This window comes from Betta splendens, chromosome 11, assembly GCF_900634795.4.
Source record: "Betta splendens chromosome 11, fBetSpl5.4, whole genome shotgun sequence".
Taxonomy (NCBI): domain Eukaryota; kingdom Metazoa; phylum Chordata; class Actinopteri; order Anabantiformes; family Osphronemidae; genus Betta; species Betta splendens.
The window spans coordinates 525,910-545,726 of record NC_040891.2 but is presented as its reverse complement, the minus strand read 5'-3'; the positions used below and the strand labels follow the sequence as shown (position 1 = coordinate 545,726).

Genomic DNA, 19,817 nt, shown 5'->3' with positions numbered 1-19,817 from the left:
AGTGTTCATACTTAGGTTACGGATACATTTGATTAAACAATTCAATAATTGCACTTGCTAATTGCTTTTCGTTTCGTCCTTGATTTACTTTACTTTATTTTGAAATGGGAAGTGCTTGCTTTTATCTCATTAATCAGCTTATAGTCTTTGTCCAAAATGTAATATTAAGACAAATCAAGTTTCTGAAAGACTAATTCAGGAAGCGTTGCTGTGGACGCCTCTCCAGATTGCTAAACTCGTACTTACGGTAAATCGGACATGACATCAAGCAGTGAATGTGGGTGTTTTCCGCATTCCCCGACTGCTTGTTAGCTCCAGCTCCAGTCCAGCGCGCAGTGGAGAATACTTCAATTTCAACAGACATTTCTCCAGAACAAAACAGTGATACATAAATGGGATAGAGGACGGTTCATGTGAACGTCCGACCTGGAAGCAGAGGAGTCACGGGGTAATTACACTAACAGCAGTCGCCGTTGAGGTTAATTCCATATTTATGACGACACGTTATTTCCCTGTAGGTTTATGTCCGTCGAAATTATTTCTTCTCTGTCTCTACAGATGAGATGAGACATTTTACTGACATTATATTCAGACAACGGTATAACAACAACAATAATAACACAGCTGCTTTTGGTATTTTGCTTGCGTGGTGAGTGTGGGGATTGACATCGACTTGGTTTCCCCATCTGTCAGACTGAATTACCATGTCAGAATCCTCTCTATCGTGCAGTACTCAAAGGAGTTAATTTCTGTGGGAGCCCCTTAGTTACTGAGTCAGATCCCCAAATACATGACTTGCAGTGGGAAACTGGAACTACCTGTTCTACTTTCTTCTCTGCACAGTTCAGTAAATTATTTTTACTGAAGTCACTGAGGCTTCTTTAGTTTTTTATGTTGAATGTTAAGGTTTATATCAGTACTTGTTCACTGTCCATATCTTATGTAATAAATGGAAGAAATATTAAATTGACAGTCATAAAAGCAAATACTATAAAATAGTACAATATTTGAACAAGATGGAGAAGCCCTTCTAAGCTTCGTTGTGTCTACATACAAAGATGTATAAACTAAAACTAAACTAAGTGAATTTTGAATAGTAAAGGACTTTTGTTAATGCGTGAGCTGCATCCTTTACAGTTTTACTTACTGTTAAGAGCATTAAAAAAAACAAAAACAAATAATCTACAAAATCTGATAAATTATTCTTAGGGACCTCCCCGTTGTCACTAATCTACTGTCCTGACAATCTACTGTCAGGTCTGTCCATGCAGAATCTCTCCCTTTCATTATTTCATAAAAGGAGCAGCGATATAGTTCATCACCTTTCTCTGGCCTAACATTGTTCACCACAGCACAGCATTGTTGGCAGGGTGACATTGTACCCCTCCTTATTATGTTTCACCATAATCCAATGTGAGTTCAGAATATTCCGCAACAAAATAATTGAAATCGCCATTGTATAATGTATATTTGGCCATGTGCCATATGCAGTCAAGACCACATGCTGTGTCTACATGTGTCAGCTCACACTCTAACTCTAACTAACATATGGCAGTTTTCAATTTATTCTCACTAGACAATTGCTCATTGAAGGCTCATGAAGGCAAAGAAGAGGTTAACTTCGGTTATTAGTGAATGTTTTAACCTCATCGCAAACTTCATGAGGTGAACATTCTCTGGTTCTGTCACTCACAGTTTTCACAGTGAGAAAATATTTGGAGACTGGCCCTGTGATTAGCTGAACATGTTTATACTTGCTTTTTACTATTGCCAAGGCAGTTTTTTGAGTCCCACATGGCAAACTCAATTCTTTAATCAGAGAGTATTCCTGGTCTCAGTTGACTACTTACTAAGGCATACCTTTATATACTTTGTATTTTAGGGGTGGAATAGTTTGCACAGCAGCCCTGCATATGTGTTTTTGTGCTCCAGTTCTTGACAAAATGGCTGTAAAACAGGTTTAGTTCCTGTGCTGGAGTGGAGGAACTGGTCACAGAAGTATATGTTGTTCCCTTATATGCTTTGATTCCCTCGCACAACTGCTGAGAAGTTGTTAAGGTATTGAAGTGAGCAGTTTTCTATAATTTGCTTTGGCTGATTTAATGCCATTTTATCAGCAGTCATCCATGTTTTTAATAGAAAAGATACAGATCAAGGGTATAGTTTTGTACACAAAAAGGTTCATATGATGCATAACTGCGGTAGTGTATTCATCAAGGAACCGGTACATTAATAATCAGCTTACAGCTATAGTGCTGAAATGAAAAGTGTGGTTGTTTTCATTTTCATCAAATAATTTATATACAGATGTTGGTCATGTAATTAGAATATCAGAAATAATTTATTTATTTCACTAATTCTATTCATTACACCAAGTCTGATAATTTTCAAATGTTTATTTCTTTAATTGTGATGATAATAACGAATACCCCAAATTCTGCATCTTAAAATTACATTATTACTTAATACCAACACAAAAAAAGCATTCTTAGAAATCTCGGCATACAGAACAGTATGTATGAACATGAAAGTATGAGCATGTGCAGCACTCAATACTTAGTTGGGGCTTCTTTTGCCTGAATTACTGCAACAAAGCAGCATGGCATGGAGTCGATCATTCTGTGGCACTGCTCAGGTATTATGAGAGTCCAGGTTGCTCTGATAGTGGCCTCCAGCTCTTCTGCATTGATAAATCTGAAACTTTACACTGGACCTCAAGCAATGCTTATTCTGTGCCTCTCCTCTCTTGCTCCAGACTTTGGGACTCTGATTTCCAAAGGAAATGCAAAACTTACTTTTATCAGAGAACATACTGTAACTTTGAAGCACTCAACAGCAGTCCAGTGCTTTTTGTCTTCAGCCGAGACAAGATGCTTCTCACGCTATCTTTTGTTACAGAGTGACTTGACATAAGGAATGCGACGGCTGAAGCCCATGCTTTGCATATGTCTGTGCGTAGTCCCCCACATTGTTGAATGGGTTTTGTTTCCCAATTCTTTCCAGGGTAACTCCTATTGCTTGAACACTGTTTTCTGCTACATCTTTCCCTTGCCTTTGCCTCTGTAATAATACGCTTGGACACAGAGCTCTGTGAACAGCCAGCCTCGTTTGCAATGAGCTTATGTGTCTTGCCCTCTTTGGTGTCAGTGGTCGTCTTTTGGACAACTGTCAAGTCAGCAGTCTTCCCCATGACTGCGTAGCCTACAGAACTAGACTGAGAGACCACTTTGCAGGTGTTGTAAGTAAAATATCTTTTTAGAGTGTGGCACCAAGTGTCTTTAGAATATTGTGAAAAGATTTAGTATTCATTTTCTGTGATACTGAATTTGGGATTTTCATTAGTTGTCAGTTATAATCATCACAATAAAAGAAATAAATATTTAAAATATGTGTTCGTAATGAAAGAAAATAATATACAAGTTTCGCTTTTTGAAAATTTGAAATTAATAAAAATAAATCATGATGATATTCTTAATTATATGATCAGCACCTGTAGTATCGAACTGTCCTTCCATGCGAGTCAGGATTTGTGTAATTTGTTAGAACGCCACTGTCTGTCTAGTCAAGTGCTCTGTTTAAGGTTGCAAATGTCTTGAGTTATACCATGGGCCCAACCTCACTGCCTCCTTCTTCAGAGGGACAACAGCGTCTAACATTGTACGCAGTGAAGGTGCAGCATCATCAACAGGGCGATTTTAACTGTTCATGAATGGGATTAAAGTGACTGCTCTTCTCTGTGAAAAAATTGGAACATTTGTTTCCAGCCAGTGTACAGTAATTCATGTTAAACTAGATAAAGCATTTCCATAGGAAAATGCACAGTGAATGCTGCCATGCTGAATGTATTCCTGGAGCTGAAACATTTACGTCAGCTGAAAATAGCTGAAGCATGTAAAGCACAGATGCATGTATTTGAAGAGAATGAGTTGTTTAAACTGAACTGAATGTTTGCAGAACAAGCTGAAGCAGTTAAATTTCAAATTGAGAAAAGTTGAAACAGATTTGCTGAAATTGAAGAACTGATGAAAATACAGAAAGACACAATATACCTAAATGTGACAAACAGCTAAATCTCAAATGAATAGGTTTAAGTTCAAGAGATAAAAGAATAGCTTAAGGTTATGGAAACATTTAATACACCTAAAAGTAGCTGTGGAGGGAAAAACTGGAGCTTTGACATAAATGTGTGCAGGTAATTGCTAAAGAGTAAAATAGTCTCTAGTCATAAATCAACTAAAATCAGAAATACTGCTATCTTTAGCTAAGGATAAGGATTGCTGCTTTTATTTTGAAAGGATATCAAGGAAGCCTGTGCAGGTAATTGCTCAACTGTATATTAGTCTAATAACTAGTCATAATAGAGCAGAAATATTGCTATTTTTAGCTAAAAATCAGGATTCGGGCTTGGAAGGATTTTAAGGGGCTGTGTGCTTAAAAGCTAAACTGTAAAATAGTCTTATTAACCAGTCACAATTACCCATTCAATACCAAAAATTATGTTATTAAAGCTATACATTTGGATTGGTGCTTTTAATTTGAAAGGATTCAGAGTGTGTGATTTATTTCTAAACAATCAAACAGTGTAACAGTGCATAGAGCTGCTACACTGAGCATTAGGAGTGTGACCAAGAGAGTTGCACCTCTGCTAAACAGGCTCCTTACAGCAATACCATTATACCTATCACAAAAATAAGTAAATGTAAGTAAACAATCGGTACGAAATAAATAAGGAGGGATGTACCTTAGGCTAACACATTCATAACTAAACAACTGTTGTAATGTGGTTTACCTTGGAGAATAATACTAATACCAATATTAGTGTTAAGGTATGTGCACTTACTCATACAAACATATACATATCATATACATACACATATGCATTGTTATACATATCCCATACTACTTAATAATAGTCATACAACACGACAATTTCTATATTCACACATTATTGATATTAGTAGTGATAAGTACCAGTAATACTTACAGTTGGGTTTGGAAAGCCTGTTTATCAGGTCAGGTGTTGAGTGTCCCACTACAAGGTTAGTAAAGCTGTAGCTTAACATTCACCCAAAGGGTAAGGCAGACGTTGGTGCATGAACAATGCCACTTGTAAAAGCCAAGGTGATGGGAGGAGCTCGGCCACTACGCACAGCACAAGGACGTGCAGACGGTCCACATACCCCGGGCGGAAAACAAGGACCCCCCACACTCCAAATGAACCACACGCATACAGACTCACACAAACACAGACGCACACACACCCACATGTATATCAACACACACACCATAAACTCTCTCACAACAAACTAGTCAATCGTACGTGAACCCATGCAATCTTAGATACATTCTCGCACGCACACTGTTCGCTTGTGGCCTTCCATTCCACAAAGGAAGCAAATCACTGGTCTACACTATCACTGGCTTTGGTTGGTTGATTGGTTGTTTCTCTCTCGTGTGAGGCTTACCAACATTACGAGTTAGTCTTTGCTGAAATGGAGGGTTTAGCTGGTAGTTCAGCAAACTTAGCAGCCTCCTCAGCCGAGTTTGGATTATGTTCTTTCATCCAACCCTGTAGCTCAAGGAAAAACCTTTCACAAGTATTGCTCCAATATTATAACTTCATCAACCTCATTGATTGTTTTTGGGACCTCGCAGCGTGACGTGCAACAACTTTTTTACGTTCTACAAACTTGGCCAGCGGATCTTGTGAAAATATCACACACTCTAGCTCACGCAATACACACAAAAAAACACCCTATGTCTAAACTGCTCTAAATGAGAAAGTATTGAAGATATTAAAAAGCTGAACAAAAGATCAATCATTGAATAGTTGAAGATTGTTTTGTAGTTCAGATGGTCTCTGTAGCTTAAAGTATGCTGAAGTAGTTAAAGCTGAAAAAAGACAAAGCTAAAGAGGGTTTGAAAATGGTTTTCCATCAATTTCAATAGGAGAATAGAGAGGGAGTTTCTCCTCTTCACTGTTGCTGTCAAATTAAAAGCTTGCTGTATGTGGGATTTGTTGGGTTTAGTTGTGTAAGGTCTTAAACCTTACCTTGTAAAGTGCCTTGAGATAACCTTGTTGTGATTTGGCGCTATATAAATAAAATTGAATTGAATTGAATTGAATTTTGCTTAAAAAAACTTAATAGCGTGAAAAATATAAAAGATATGGATGGGAAAATAATATCAGAAGAAGAAGAAGAAGAAGCTAATGTGGGAGAAATGTGACCTCTCTTCCTAAGTCCCATCAGAACTCTAGCTGCAGCATTTTGAATAAACTGTAGGCTTTTTAAGGAGCTGTTAGGACATCCTATGAGTAAGCAGTTACAGTTATCCAGCCTAGAGGTAACAAATGCATGAATTAGTTTCTCTGCATCGCTCTGAGAGAAGATGCTTCTGATTTTAGCTATATTTGTAAGGTAAAAGTAGGTGGTTCTGGATCCTGGTCAAAGATGACACCAAGGTTCCTCATAGTAGAATCTTAAGCTAATGTCATGTTTAGGTTATTTTTAGGCCTAACGATAAGAATTTTACAACAATTTTATCTGAATTTTAGTAAGGACAGAGACTAGACTATTGTCTGAAGCTAAGAGAAGATTTTTAATGACTCTAACCAGAGCGGTTTCTGTGCGTACAGGTTATTCCCAGTCAGGTGTTCAGATAATTGGTTAGCCACGATTTTTTTTTTAATTTTAGAAATAAAGGGTAAATTTGAAATGGGCACTTACAAGTTTTCATCTGGCCTTGCAACGGAAAGTAGTAAGAAACAATGACGGTGTAAGAATCGGTGCCATTTGAGGAATGACCAATCAGAGCAAAGCATTCTTTAATTTTATTAGTAGTTCTCAGCACAGACCGCTGATGGCTTGTTGAGAAATAGCATTCTAATAATAGGACAGTGACACAAAAGGAGAATAAAAAAATTAAAATAATTACATAAAAGAAATTAAAAAAAAAATCTCATTGCATTCAATATTTAAACACACAAGTATTGTAACACAATAATGGTCATTTAAGCATTCACAAATTGATTCGGAAAAATCAGTAATGATGCACATGTGGACTCTGAAATAGGTCTGTTGGGTTGTATAAAAATATCTTAAATGAAGCCCTGTAGTTTATGGCTCATGTGCCTGTTCCTGTGGTACTAGGTCCCTGTTCAGGTTCGAGAAGCTGACACACTCTTCACATTTAAGATTAGGCTTAAAACCTTCTTTTATGATAAAGCTTATAGTTAGAGATGGTTTAGGTCACTGGCAATGATCGTTAGTCACAGGAACCATCTAGTAGTTAAGCTGCAATAGACATAGACCCTGAGTGACTTAATTTAAACACTGAGCTCCTCTTTTTCCTTCTATCTCTATCATATAACCTCCCATCATTGATCTGTGTTTAACTAACCTTGTTTATTTCTCTCCAGTAGTTGTGCTTCTCCCTCTCGCTCTTCTCCCCACTCTGACCCCATTTAACATCAAACTCTTTTGTGTCTGTGATGGGCAGATGCGGATCCAACCATCTTGCCTGTCTCCAGTTCCTGGTCCCACCATCTTCTCTGTGCTGTTGTTGATCGTTGTTGTTGCTGTGCTTTTCTCTCTGTCTATCCCCTCACCCCAACCAGTCGAGGCAGATGGCCGCTCACATTAAACCTGGTTCAGCTGGAGGTTTCTTCCTCCTTAGAGAGGGAGTTTTTCCTCTCCACTGTTGCAGTCAAATTGTAATTAATTCCAATTAAAGGCTTACTGTATGTGGGATTTGTTGGCTTTAGTTATGTAAGGTCTTAAATCTTACCTTGTAAATTGCCTTCAAGATAACTTTGCTGTGATTTGGCACTATATAGATAAAATTGAACTGAATTCAAAAGACCACATTTTATTGTTATTGTTGTGTTCTGTAAGAGCAACTGTCTTCATGGTTGTTAAATTAATATTAGGTAACTCCTCTTTATTTTTTAATTTTGGTTTCAGGTGGTCAGGGAGCTGACACAGTATCTATGAGGAAAAGAATCTCCCTCCAATCCTGGCTCACTTTAAACAGGCAGGTGATCTTCCTCCCCAGAGGTGGTCAAACAGAGTCAGCCACGTAGCAACCGGCTACAAGAGTACGCTGAAAAACTCCACACTCTGAGCTGAAACAAAACAAATGCACAATTCCTTTTCTGTCAGTGGGTTTTACAACAACAAGCTTGCAAAACCAGCATCCTGGATGTAGCATAGGAGAGTCCAAACCACCCGTCTCTACAGAATCCCCAAGACCCACTCTAAGGAAATCTGTTACATGTTTTAGGATCCGCTATGAGGGTGTAATGCTTGAAGAGAATCTAGAAGGTGCATGACTCTGTGTCTGTGTCCTCAACTTCACTCTCGGTTGTCACGGTTTAAGGTGACAAAAACAGTTTATAATTATTCTGACACTGACTCATTGTTAGTCTTAGTGACTGTTGTAACTAGTCAATCATCAAAGTTATGTGACTTTTGTGGCCATATCTAAATCTGACAATCTTTACTTATACCTCAGGTCCAACAAGAGTTTGAAGTATGATGAACCACTCAGTGTTGCCTGATATATAACCTGGATAGAACTGGAAGAGGACTACAGGGACCAAAGCAAATCACCATGGCAGTTTTCAAGCCTGAAAACGTAGAGGACTTGTATGACATTGGAGATGTTTTGGGAAGGTATAGTAACAGTATTTACTCCCCTTGGCATTTCTCGTGATTTGGTGCCTCACAATCTGGAATTACAGATGCAGCGGTTCATTTTCACTGATTCGAGTCGGGTTACAGGTGCTGACCCTCCTCATAACAGTGCCACAGTTAAAGCAATTCCAGGGTAAAACCAAAAGGTGGAGCTTTGATCACAAAAACTTAGTCGTAGCACTTCAAAGCGACCACCTTTTTTACTGCAGTATGGTCGTGTCGCCACTACGCAACGGGTGCGTGCCCGACTAAAGATTTTTAATCCTACAGAAGGTGAAAAAAATCAGGGTGCTGGTCTCGTTTTTAACCACAAGATGGCGCAAAGATGTGAGGTTCAACTGTTCATTTCTTTCTGTGTCTGCACATTAAGCACAAAAAACAATGTCATGTTATTGTATCATTACATGTAGAGTAGTTCATTTTTAAATATTATAGATTATTTTGCGTCTTTGCTCGCTAGTGCGCACTAGTGTTTGTTGTCAACTGCCGAAGCTGCTGATGTCTTTACACAGTTCCCAGGCCAGCCGAGAGACACAGCCAATCCAATCCGACAATATAAGTATAATAACATAAAATAGGAATCCTTATTTATTCATCAATCTGTGTTATAAATGTATTTTATATGTATATTTGTACTTGTCTTCCGGTGTGTTGGTCATGAAGAAAAAATACAAAACAAACTGGATTCTCGTTTCTCTTGATATGAGCGACAAACAGAATTTAAGTGTTGTTGTTTTTTCGACACATGGCACGGAGTTGGAATTAAAGCTGATTTTTCGTTTTGAGAAAAAATCAGAGAATGAAAAAACAAGTCGTTCTCTCGTTATAGCAGCTTTTAAGTTGGTGGAGAAACCAAACTCTTAAAATTTACTCAGACCGCAATGACCTATAATTATAACCATATAATTATGACCATATAATTTGCGCTGACTCTGAACAGTTAAACCAGTAAGATTTAGCAAATGTTCTTTAAATGGAAGCTCCAACATTTTACCGGAATGACATTAATCACAATATCTGCAGAAAAACAAACTTTTATTACACAGGCAACACAGTGGATTTGGAACTCGCTCTGTGCCGTAAACACGGCGTCTGATGTTAATTCAGTTGCTAAAGCAAACTTCACATCCCTTCCCCCTACTCCATATTGGCACAGAGACATTAACTTATTGTCACCACTCGGTCAATAGGTGTAAAATACTTTAGCTCCGAGACAAAGAAAAAGCTCCACTTAACGTTTTTTAAACGCTCTTCCTATGGTATTTCACACAAGTCTGGCAGACTACCACTGCTAACTTGTAGAGGATATTATATAATAAAAATAAATTAATTGTATTAAACTCTCTCTCTATGGTATGCCAGAACGCCAGGAGTCAGCAGATCTCCGACTCATTAATGCAGCAAGTCTGCATGAGTTATAAGGACTGTTTTACACTTATTTAGTCGAAGAAAAAACTCGAGAGGAGATCGGACAATTCGCTCAGCTGCACCTAGTCTGTGGAATGCTCTCCCAGAGCACACGAGAACGCCACAGACTGAGGAGGCTTCGTAAAACTTATTTTTTTACCGGAGCTTTCAAAGTTGGCAAAATCCAGAGTCGCTCAGATTTATTTGCGACATCTGATTCTCCCGCAGGTATATGTCCCAATAAAATCGAACGCTGTACGTGGGAGCGCACACTCGGTCTGTCTAAGCATACAGTACAGCTGCTTATTTCGGTTTTGAACTGCCATAACTTGGAAATACTACTATACTAAATACTACAATCGTCTGCTAAATAATACAGGCAGCCAGCCCTATTAGTCATTTGTTATTATCGTGTAGGCCAAAATATAAAAATAAGATTACAACGCTGATTGTTCAGTAATTACAACTTCTGCTTCCACTGATATTCGAACCCGGGACAAAAAAAACTGATGAATCAAGACTGTTAAACATTAACTAACCATTACACCACCAAGACATTATAATGTTGCTCTACGTGGGCCTATATGACATGGTCTTAGTACGGCGTCATAGGTGCCAGTGTGGGGGCTGATCGCCACCTATAGGCCAAAAAGATGTAAGACACTGCAACGCGGTAAAAACAAGATAATACTGCGCTGCAAATGAAATCTGATTGCGGTAAAGGTTGACACTTCTGCTATCACAAGTGCTACGACTGTAGTACTTGTCATAGAACCCTGATTATACAGGTCAGACACTAAGTATAATGTAGAAACAGTTCTGAGCCCTTAGAACTGATTATGTCATATCACACATTGTTTGGTTGGTAGACAGACAGACAACAGGGACCCTACAGCCTCAACTCAAAAGCTGAGAAATTGCAGCTTTGTAAAATTGGAATTTATGTCAGAGTTGAGTATTGTACTTTCTTTATTCATCATAGACAAGCTTGCCAACTACCTTCTGGAGATTTATCAGTTACTGGGAATATTGGATTGAATTCGACTTTACCAAATGTACCTAATTTGTCATATATATTTGGTCAGCCACTTGGATGTAGTGTGTGTCAGCCAGCTTTCTTCAGGAGCTGTTTTCAATTTAAAAAGCATATCCAGAAATAAATTTACAAAGAAAAATCAAAGAAAGGAAAGAAAGGCACCTGGGTGAAGAGGAAAAGTTGATGCTCACACAAGGTGGACACCAAAGTTCTCTGAAAACAAAATCTACTTTTTAGACTTTTTGGAGCACACACTGAGCACGGTAGAAGTGCATTTTCTCCTTCATATTTTGAGACTTTATCCAATGGAGACGGACGTCGTCATACTCTGAAACGGCCCCCTGTCGTCACAGATGCAGAAAGTTCTCCCTGCAAATCCTGAACCACCACCCCCACAATGATACTGAACCAAAACTGGACTTCTGCCGTCCCCCCCCCCCCTCACTCCTCTCACACCATGAACAGACAGACATGGCAGCGCTCAAGTTCTTCTATACAAAGTGTTCAGTTCTTGGGTGTTTCAACGAACATCAAAGTCTATTCACTTTACCAAGGGATCAATAAGTGAGGACTTTGTGGGTCAGTTGTATTTTAAACGGCCCCCGGTGCCAGAAACACTGCTTCAGCATTTGTACATATGTGCATTTCAAACGAGGGTGCATACAATACTGGATTTGTTTCACGGCTCCTATTGGGAAAAAAGGATCTATTCTTACAGTCCGTCATCCACTCACTGAAGTAAGTACATGCTTGATACTTTTAATGTTTTAAAATGTTAGTTTGTCAGTTTAAAATGCAGTAACCCATGTGTGAGGCAAGCTAATAGCTTGCTATGCTAACAGTTACAGCCAGTCGACCGAGCCTTTGTCCCCTTTAAATGTGCTTATGTGGGCTCCTGCAGCCACATACCTGTGTGGAGAAAAGCTAATAGCTATCGGCCTTCGAGCGGCTACAGGCAGGGAGCGGTGGATCGAGCTTATGTCCTGTGGACGTGTTGCTGCTCCTATTTTTGTGTTGCGTTAGCCGTTAGCATGCCGTTAGCCCTTTGCACTTTAGAGCTACAGCTAGGCAATTACTACACTATAGATATTGCAGATGAACGGTTATGTCTGTTATTACCCCGTCCTGTGTCACAGCCTAAATCAACTTGTGATACGGGGGTATGTCACTGTTTTATCAAATTCTAACATGATTAGTTGGAATAGTAACTGTTTTGTGTTGCAAGCTTAGTTGCTAATTAGTCACATCTCTACAATAACTGCTGCTTATCTGGTCAGTTACCTATAGCGTGTGTACCATAGCCATTATATTTGTAGGACCAATACAATTTACAGTAAATGTAACATTAACTTTTTCTATACTGTAGGGGGGCACGTTACAGTTACCCACATGCAAGGAGGTTGTCAAACAGAAAAATCACTGCAGACTGTTTGTACACAGACATCTGCTGCCTAGCTCAGGAGTGAAGGTATGTACATTTGTATGTACCAACAGTAAGATAGGCAATAGAAGATTTTAATTTTAATTAGTATACACTGTTTAGATTTTATATTTGAATTGTAACAACTATGTTTATCTACTGTTTTAGCAAAGGCATGCCTGTCCTGTTGTTTGTTTTATCTTTTTGTCTGGTATTGTGTATTGTTACATTAGAGAAGGTTTTGCATGATACTGAATATTTCACTAATCTACATTTCAGATTGCAGTACCCTTGTTTTAATGAGGTGATGGTGAGGACAGCCACAGCTTCCATCTGGTAGAGGACTGCTTCAGCTCAGTCTTAATAGTGATGAGAACAAGAATCACCACATCTCCCTGGTCATCTGTCTACAACTATACAGTACCTGTCCTGCTGCAGAAACAAATCTCCAACATAACCAAGTTTACCCCCCTACCCAGGACATGGTCTGTCTTCTCTACATCAATCAAGCATTTCATCTGCAAGGCCCTGCAAAAGCTTCTGTCCTTAAACCCCCAGACTTCTTAATTAACTCAGTAACCTATACATTGCACATTGGAGTGTGGGACATGTCCGGAACACCTCCCCAGGGAGGCGTCCAGGAGGCATCCGAAATTGGAGTAGTGGTGCATTTTTTGGTTGACAATAAAGTTGGCTTTAACTATTACGTATTTCAATGAACTATGTTTTTCTGAGGGGGAAAACACTTTTATTCAGGAAATCATAGTAGCCTCTGTAGACTAGATACATGTAACAACTTCAGATGCAGAGCAATACAGTATTACTGTCAGATTTATCAAGAATGATCAAAAAACATAACTAAAAGCAGTAAAAATACGTTAGTTCAGTATAGAATTTGAACCAATGCTTTTTGTTCCCAGGTAGGTCATGCACTGATAGCTCTCAATATTAATGCACATTTTTTTAACAAAATTATGTCAGAGCAGCAGCACAAGTAGGACAAAAACAGTGTAAAATGGATTTATATTATTTCAGGTTTCAAACTTTTATATATTTGTATAATGTAAGCAAAAGTAGTGTTTTCTATTAACGAGAGTTTTCCAGGTAAGTTGTGTTGTGAATATTCAAGCTGCTTAGGCCATTTAGCATAAGCATTAACAACCTCTAGTCGCTTTGCAAATTACATAAATCAAATAAATTGAAGTAAATGCGATATTTTCAAGACACATCTTGCATTAGCCGAATTGTGGTGACCTCAACAGCCTCCTCGTCAGCTTCAGGGTGAGATTTGGGATCGTAGATGTATGGTTGTACTACGCTACCAGACCAGCTGGCTATTGTTGTGCAGTCCTGTAGTGGATCTTCTTCTGTGGAGGATTGCGTGACATCCACTGTTACAATGTTCCACCGCTATGTGCTTGGATTTACAACCTGAAAGGACGAGTGTCATTGTTGCGGTCTCACCGAAGGAAGCAATAAGAGACATCAACAATACAATAAGACAGTTTCAGGTCCTTTTCAAATGTGGCGAAGCTTTATTTACAAAAAAAGTAGTTCAAAAATGGTTTGCACTGTAACGTCACCAAAAATTACAGAAAAGATGACAGTACACCCATCAAGTTTTAACAAATGTGCAATAAAGATTATACGCTTGAATGCGTTTCAGTTTTATATTCAGTTAATTTCGTTATTACTGCTTTCACCTGTACCACATAAAGTCATTGCAGAGCTACAACCATGTTCCTACAAGGTTATCCAGCTGTTTATTTCGTTATTCCTTCTTTCCTGTCCGTCTGTTGAATGAAAGTGGGCGGGGCCATCGACGTCCCAGAGCAGGGACACTGGGGAAAAGGGGAAACGCGCATCAACATGCAGGACAAAGATCTGCGTTCCCAAGAGGTTCACCAGCCGCTTTCAGTGGTGACACGTACATGGACATTGTTCTGCCCGCTTTCATGTAGACACAAAACTCGTCAAAGCAAAAGAGCTCAGTGCAGCATTTGCAATTACATGTATATTAACACTAGAACTACTGGGTTTTCTAAATATACCCATTCCTACTACAAGGTGGTCAAATGATCTGCTCGGCTAGCTGAGACCTTGAATCATCTGTGAACAGCTGCTTTTGTTAGGTAAAGAGGGCCATCACTGACCACTCTAGGTGGTGGGTTGCGTGGGCTTGCTGATCCTGCACCTGCCTGCAAGGCTGCACAGTTCCTATGAATCTATGAGTGACATCCACTTCCCCTTTCCAAAGGGGAAACGCGCATCAACGTGCAGGACAAAGATCTGCGTTTCTCTGCCTGCTACAGCCTTGGCTGCGTTGGGTTGTTAGTCTCCCTTTCATCTCTACCATATGAAATGTGTTCCTACGAAGTTGATCAGCCGCTTTCAGAATCTGAATAATTTTTATTCCCCAGGTTTGAACAGGACAAACATTATTTTTATTTACAAAAAAATAAAAAATCAAACGTTCACATGTGATTTGCCCGCTTTGATGTAGACAAAACTTTTCAAAGCGTTTTACTTTACATTCTGTTTATTTAGTTATTCCCACTTTCATATGTGTCTGATTAATAAAAGTGGGCGGGGCTATCGGTCCCGTAGCAAAGGTAAGCGCTGACTGTGGGGGCTGGGCGCATCAACATACAGGACAAAGACCTGTGTTCCTCTGCTACAGCCTCCTCTTTCAGCATGTTGTTTTGGCCCGTTATTCCCCCCGTTATTCCACCTGTTCCACATGTTGACAAAGTTGACCAGCCGCTTTCATGTAGACACAAAACTCTTCAAAGCATTTTACTTTACATTCCGTTTATTTCGTTAATAAATGTCCACATACCAAATAACATGGCAATCAAAATAACTGACGCATTGTCCACCCACCGTCGTCATGAACGCAGACCGGAACGTTAATGGTCAGTCAAAACATTGACATTACGTCTGTATGGCAAACGTTTTCTAGGACCCCTTACAGTAGCTGTCCCATCTAGATGCCTGACTTAAAAAAGTAAGACGGCGGTATAATAACAATGGGAATTTACAACAAAACATTTATATTAATTCCGTGGCTTCACCTTTTATTTTAAGATAGGTCAAAGCAACATTTAACAAACCTGACCACTGAAATCCTAGAGACACTCAAAACAAATGTATTCTTGTTCTACTTTTATCTAAAATTCAAAATCAGAATTTACCAAACTGTTTCAATAGCGGGAAGACCCCCTGACTTTAATCTTACCTAACCAAAATTGATAAAGGTTATAAAAGACATTTCCCACACATTGGTCATTTGAATATAATAAACAGAAGCCCCCAATGTAATGCAACTCCCAACCAGACATACAGTAACTATGCCATACAATATACTATGTATATAGTACCAAACAGTGTAACATCACAAAGTAAGAAATAAATATCAGAACCCAGGCATGGGTTGATTTTTCATTGTTTAAATTTCAGGAGAATGCTCACTTCTACCCAGCTTAATCATTACAGCTGGTGCTAAACAAAGGTACAAGTGTTTTTCATGTATTTAGGGTAGTCCAGGTGGAGTGCATTAACCAGTCCAAAGATAGAAAATCAAGGGCAGATTGGCCAGTTCATCCATCACCACACTCCCCTCCATGATGATTCTCAGTCTGAAACACATGCATGGGGGATGACAGGAAAAGGAACAAGAGCAAAATGCAGAACACACAGAAAAAGCATATGAAAATGAACGTTATTTGTCCTTACATACACTAAACCTCGCAAAGGTTCTGGTGATATTGTTGGTCAATTAGCTTACATGTCTACTTTTAATTAAAACGTTTTCCTTAAACAAACGTCCTATGAAGAAAAGACATGTTGCTACGATAGCTAACACTATGACAGGCAGGTCAGTTAAATAATGTTTTTCCACTGCTAAGAAACGTCCCATGAAGCAAAGCCATGTTGCTAGGTTAGCTAACATGTGACTGACAGGTCATATACAGTTAAACATTTGTTTTTTGTTTGTTTTTTACCACTAACCAACGTCCCATGAAACAAAAATATGTTTGCTAACCTCTGACTGACAGTCCCGAGGTGAGCAAAGAAGTGAACTTAATGCTAACGTTAGTTAGCTAATAGAAAGGCTACACTACAGTGGAAAAACGTTCTTACTTACCAGATTTTACATTAGTTCAACCGTTGTTCTCAGGTGGAGATATGAGTCTGTCGGAGTAGATTTGTAGCTTTATCCGCTGTTTTGCAAGGCATTTAGTGCCTGTAGTCCGCGTCGCAGAATTGTTTGACTGAGAAGAAGGTTTTCTGCTGCGGCATGTAAATGAACATTTATTAACAAGTTATGGCCGTTTCAAACCTAAATAAGTGGCTGTGGACTGCGCTCTACATCATTACGAGGCCAAGCGTGCTGAAATTACTATTGAGTGCTGATATATTACTATTACCACGACCCATAATCATGGAAATATGTGAAGCCAGTATATTGTATCAGATGTTGGAACGGTGGGTGTGTACATATTCTCAACAGATGCCTGCTATCTAAAGACACAAAAAAGCGGAGAACGAAAAGCATGTCTTAAACTAGACAGAGCAATTATAACTTTGCAGTGAACAGAAAATAACTAAGACATTAACTATGTTGTTCAAAGAAGAAATTGAAGTTGCACAAGAAGAGCATAGACAAGGGATTGAACTCACACAGATGATTTTCATGATTTAAGGTGGTTCTTTTGTTGAGTAGGCAGTCCTTAGCTTTTGGCAGAGCATTCTACAAGCTTGTAGTTTGTCACTCTTGATTTTAATGCATTTTAACAAATGCATCAGTGCAAAAATACAGAACTCTGTGTTGGATTTGTTGTTTTTGTTATCTGTACTGAAATGCAGTTTACTAACATATGTACTGTATTTGTAAAGTTTGGCATAATATTGGGGGTTTAATAAAACTCTATGCCGTTATCTATATTTAATTCTGGGTTGCAGCCTCTCCAAACAAATTTAACCTTCATTCCAATACTTCAACTACACAAGTGAAGATTAATTTTGAGCATGGTAAAGGCCTCAGTGATTGAGAGTATTATCATGTTGGGTTGTAATTCAATGTCTCCAACAAGTTGGAATCAGTTTGGGTGTGTACAGGGGGGGGGGGGTGTTTTTGCAGTTTGATCTTCTAAAAACAAGAGCTTCATCTCTCACTTCCTACCTAACCTGTGGGCATGTGAGTTATAGTCTTGGCCTGGATTGTTTGATGTGATGTACTGTATTAATATCTGGTCAAAGTCTTTAAAAGCTCCTAGTAAAAACTTCAATTCTGGTATTCACAGTGAATTGTTTTCTTGCCTTTTCCAGTGGGCATTTCGGTCAGGTTCGACAGGTTCGTGAGAGAGCCACTGGGACTACTTGGGCTGCGAAGTTCCTGAAGATTCGGAAGAATGCGTACAGCCGACTGGGTCTGGACAGGGACAGTGTGGAGCGGGAGGTGGAAATTCTCCAAGCTGTGCAACATTCTAACATTGTAACTCTCAAAGACGTTTTTGAGAGTCGATCTGAAGTGGTGTTAATTCTGGAGCTGTGAGTTGACAATAGTGTGTGTGTGTGTGTGTGTGTGTGTGTGTGTGTGTGTGTGTGTGTGTGTGTGTGTGTGTGTACGTGCACGTACGTGCGTGCATGTGACTGGGACTTTCTCCTATGCTGTTGTTCTGGTTTATCCTTTTCCCAGACTAAATGGAGTGTGTAGCTGCAGTTAATAAATGCTACAGGAAAACCAGAGGTGTAGCTTGTGTTAGCTCATAAATGGTGGATTTGTTTTTGGTACTGTTATAATTAAGCCCTGTTATATGAGTACATATTGTTATTAATTGGATAAGGTAGACTGACAAGTACCTGTTTAAGAACAGGAGTAAAGAAATAAACATAGTCTAACAATACTCTACATAAATGAAATACCTGGGACGGGTATTGTAAATTATTCTGAGATTCTTACTCGTAATGATACTTGCTATTAAAACTGCACTAATACAAAACTAGATGTTTAGATTAGATGTTGAGATTATGCAAATGTCTGACCTTTTGTGTAATTATAAAAGTACACTAGTGACTGAGGGCCTCTAACGTAATATTTCACTGTATAAACCTGAATGTCCATTGTAATTTACTGACATGAGACAAGAGTTACTGGGCACGTTAATCAAAGGCTTGTTGGAATTTTTTTAGGGTAGCAGCTGGTGATAGCTGAGCTAAATGGGATACTTTGCAAACCCAGCGCTCACTTGTGTTAGCTAAGAGATAATATACACATGTGAGTGCAATATTATCTCACACTGTGCGACCTGTTTTGGCTTTGGGTTTTGCTTTAAAATGCAGTATGAGCCAAAAGTAATCAAAATTTTTTTTTGTACCAATTTTGAATTTAGAATATACTAAACTCACATACTGTAGAGATGCGCTGTAACAAAATAAAAGTAAAATACAGTGATCAAATTACATATTTTACTCTTATTGTTAGTATTAACCATGAATATGAACTTACAGACATGTTTTAACAAATCAGTTTTCTTATTTCACACAAAATAAGAGAAACACCTTGAACCTTCTGTTTGCTGTTTTAGTATTAGCGGAGGGGAGTTGTTTGACTTCATTGCTGAGAAGGAGAGTCTATTGGAGAGTGAGGCCATTGAGTTCATGAAGCAGATCCTGGAGGGATTGGGATTTATGCACAGCAGGAACATTGCTCACTTTGACCTGAAGGTAAAAGTAAATGGACTCAAATGATAGGTTGGTAAGCTCAGTTTAAACCCTGTTTGTACTGTCTCTAAATAGCTCACACACACTAAAAACCTAAATTGTGTAACAGCATGCACACATGTAGGACCAAAAAGGCTGTTGTTCTGCTAATGTGCTCCTCACACTTTGCCTTTTATAGAGCCACATGGTTATTGACTGAAACGAGAAAATGCAAAGAAAATATGCACTATGCAGTGCTGTAATGCTGAAATTATTCTACAAGAACTGCTGAAACATCATCTCTCTTATCTTGTTATCTTATCTTATAACTTTTAGCAAATTACATTGAAATATGTGTTTCCATCAAACCAACATTAATCTTTCTTCTTTCAGCCAGAGAACATTATGCTGTTGGACAAAGCGTTACCACATCCCAACATCAAATTAATCGACTTTGGTCTGGCCCACCGCTTTGTTCCGGGTGAAGAGTACAGGAGCACAAGTGGCACGCCACAGTACATTGGTAAGGAGTAGTGCTTTCATTGATAACATT

At 38.8% G+C, this 19,817-nt stretch overlaps 1 protein-coding gene across 3 annotated transcripts in view; it reads left to right on the top strand.

Annotated features, from left to right (window-relative positions):
• The first annotated feature begins 266 nt into the window (after positions 1-266).
• Positions 267-19,817, top strand: part of si:dkey-240h12.4 (death-associated protein kinase 2) — a 35,298-nt gene continuing 15,747 nt past the window's right edge. The window contains exons 1-6 of one of the 3 annotated variants that reach the window (XM_029168072.3): positions 267-448; positions 7,965-8,034; positions 8,515-8,675; positions 17,891-18,112; positions 19,150-19,288; positions 19,658-19,787. In XM_029168072.3, coding sequence (XP_029023905.1) covers positions 8,614-8,675; positions 17,891-18,112; positions 19,150-19,288; positions 19,658-19,787 — 553 coding nt within the window. In that variant the 5' untranslated portion in view covers positions 267-448; positions 7,965-8,034; positions 8,515-8,613. Of the gene's footprint in view, positions 449-474; positions 7,715-7,964; positions 8,035-8,514; positions 8,676-17,890; positions 18,113-19,149; positions 19,289-19,657; positions 19,788-19,817 lie in introns of those variants that run through there. The other 2 variants (XM_055512989.1, XM_029168073.3) reach the window with 2 other exon arrangements.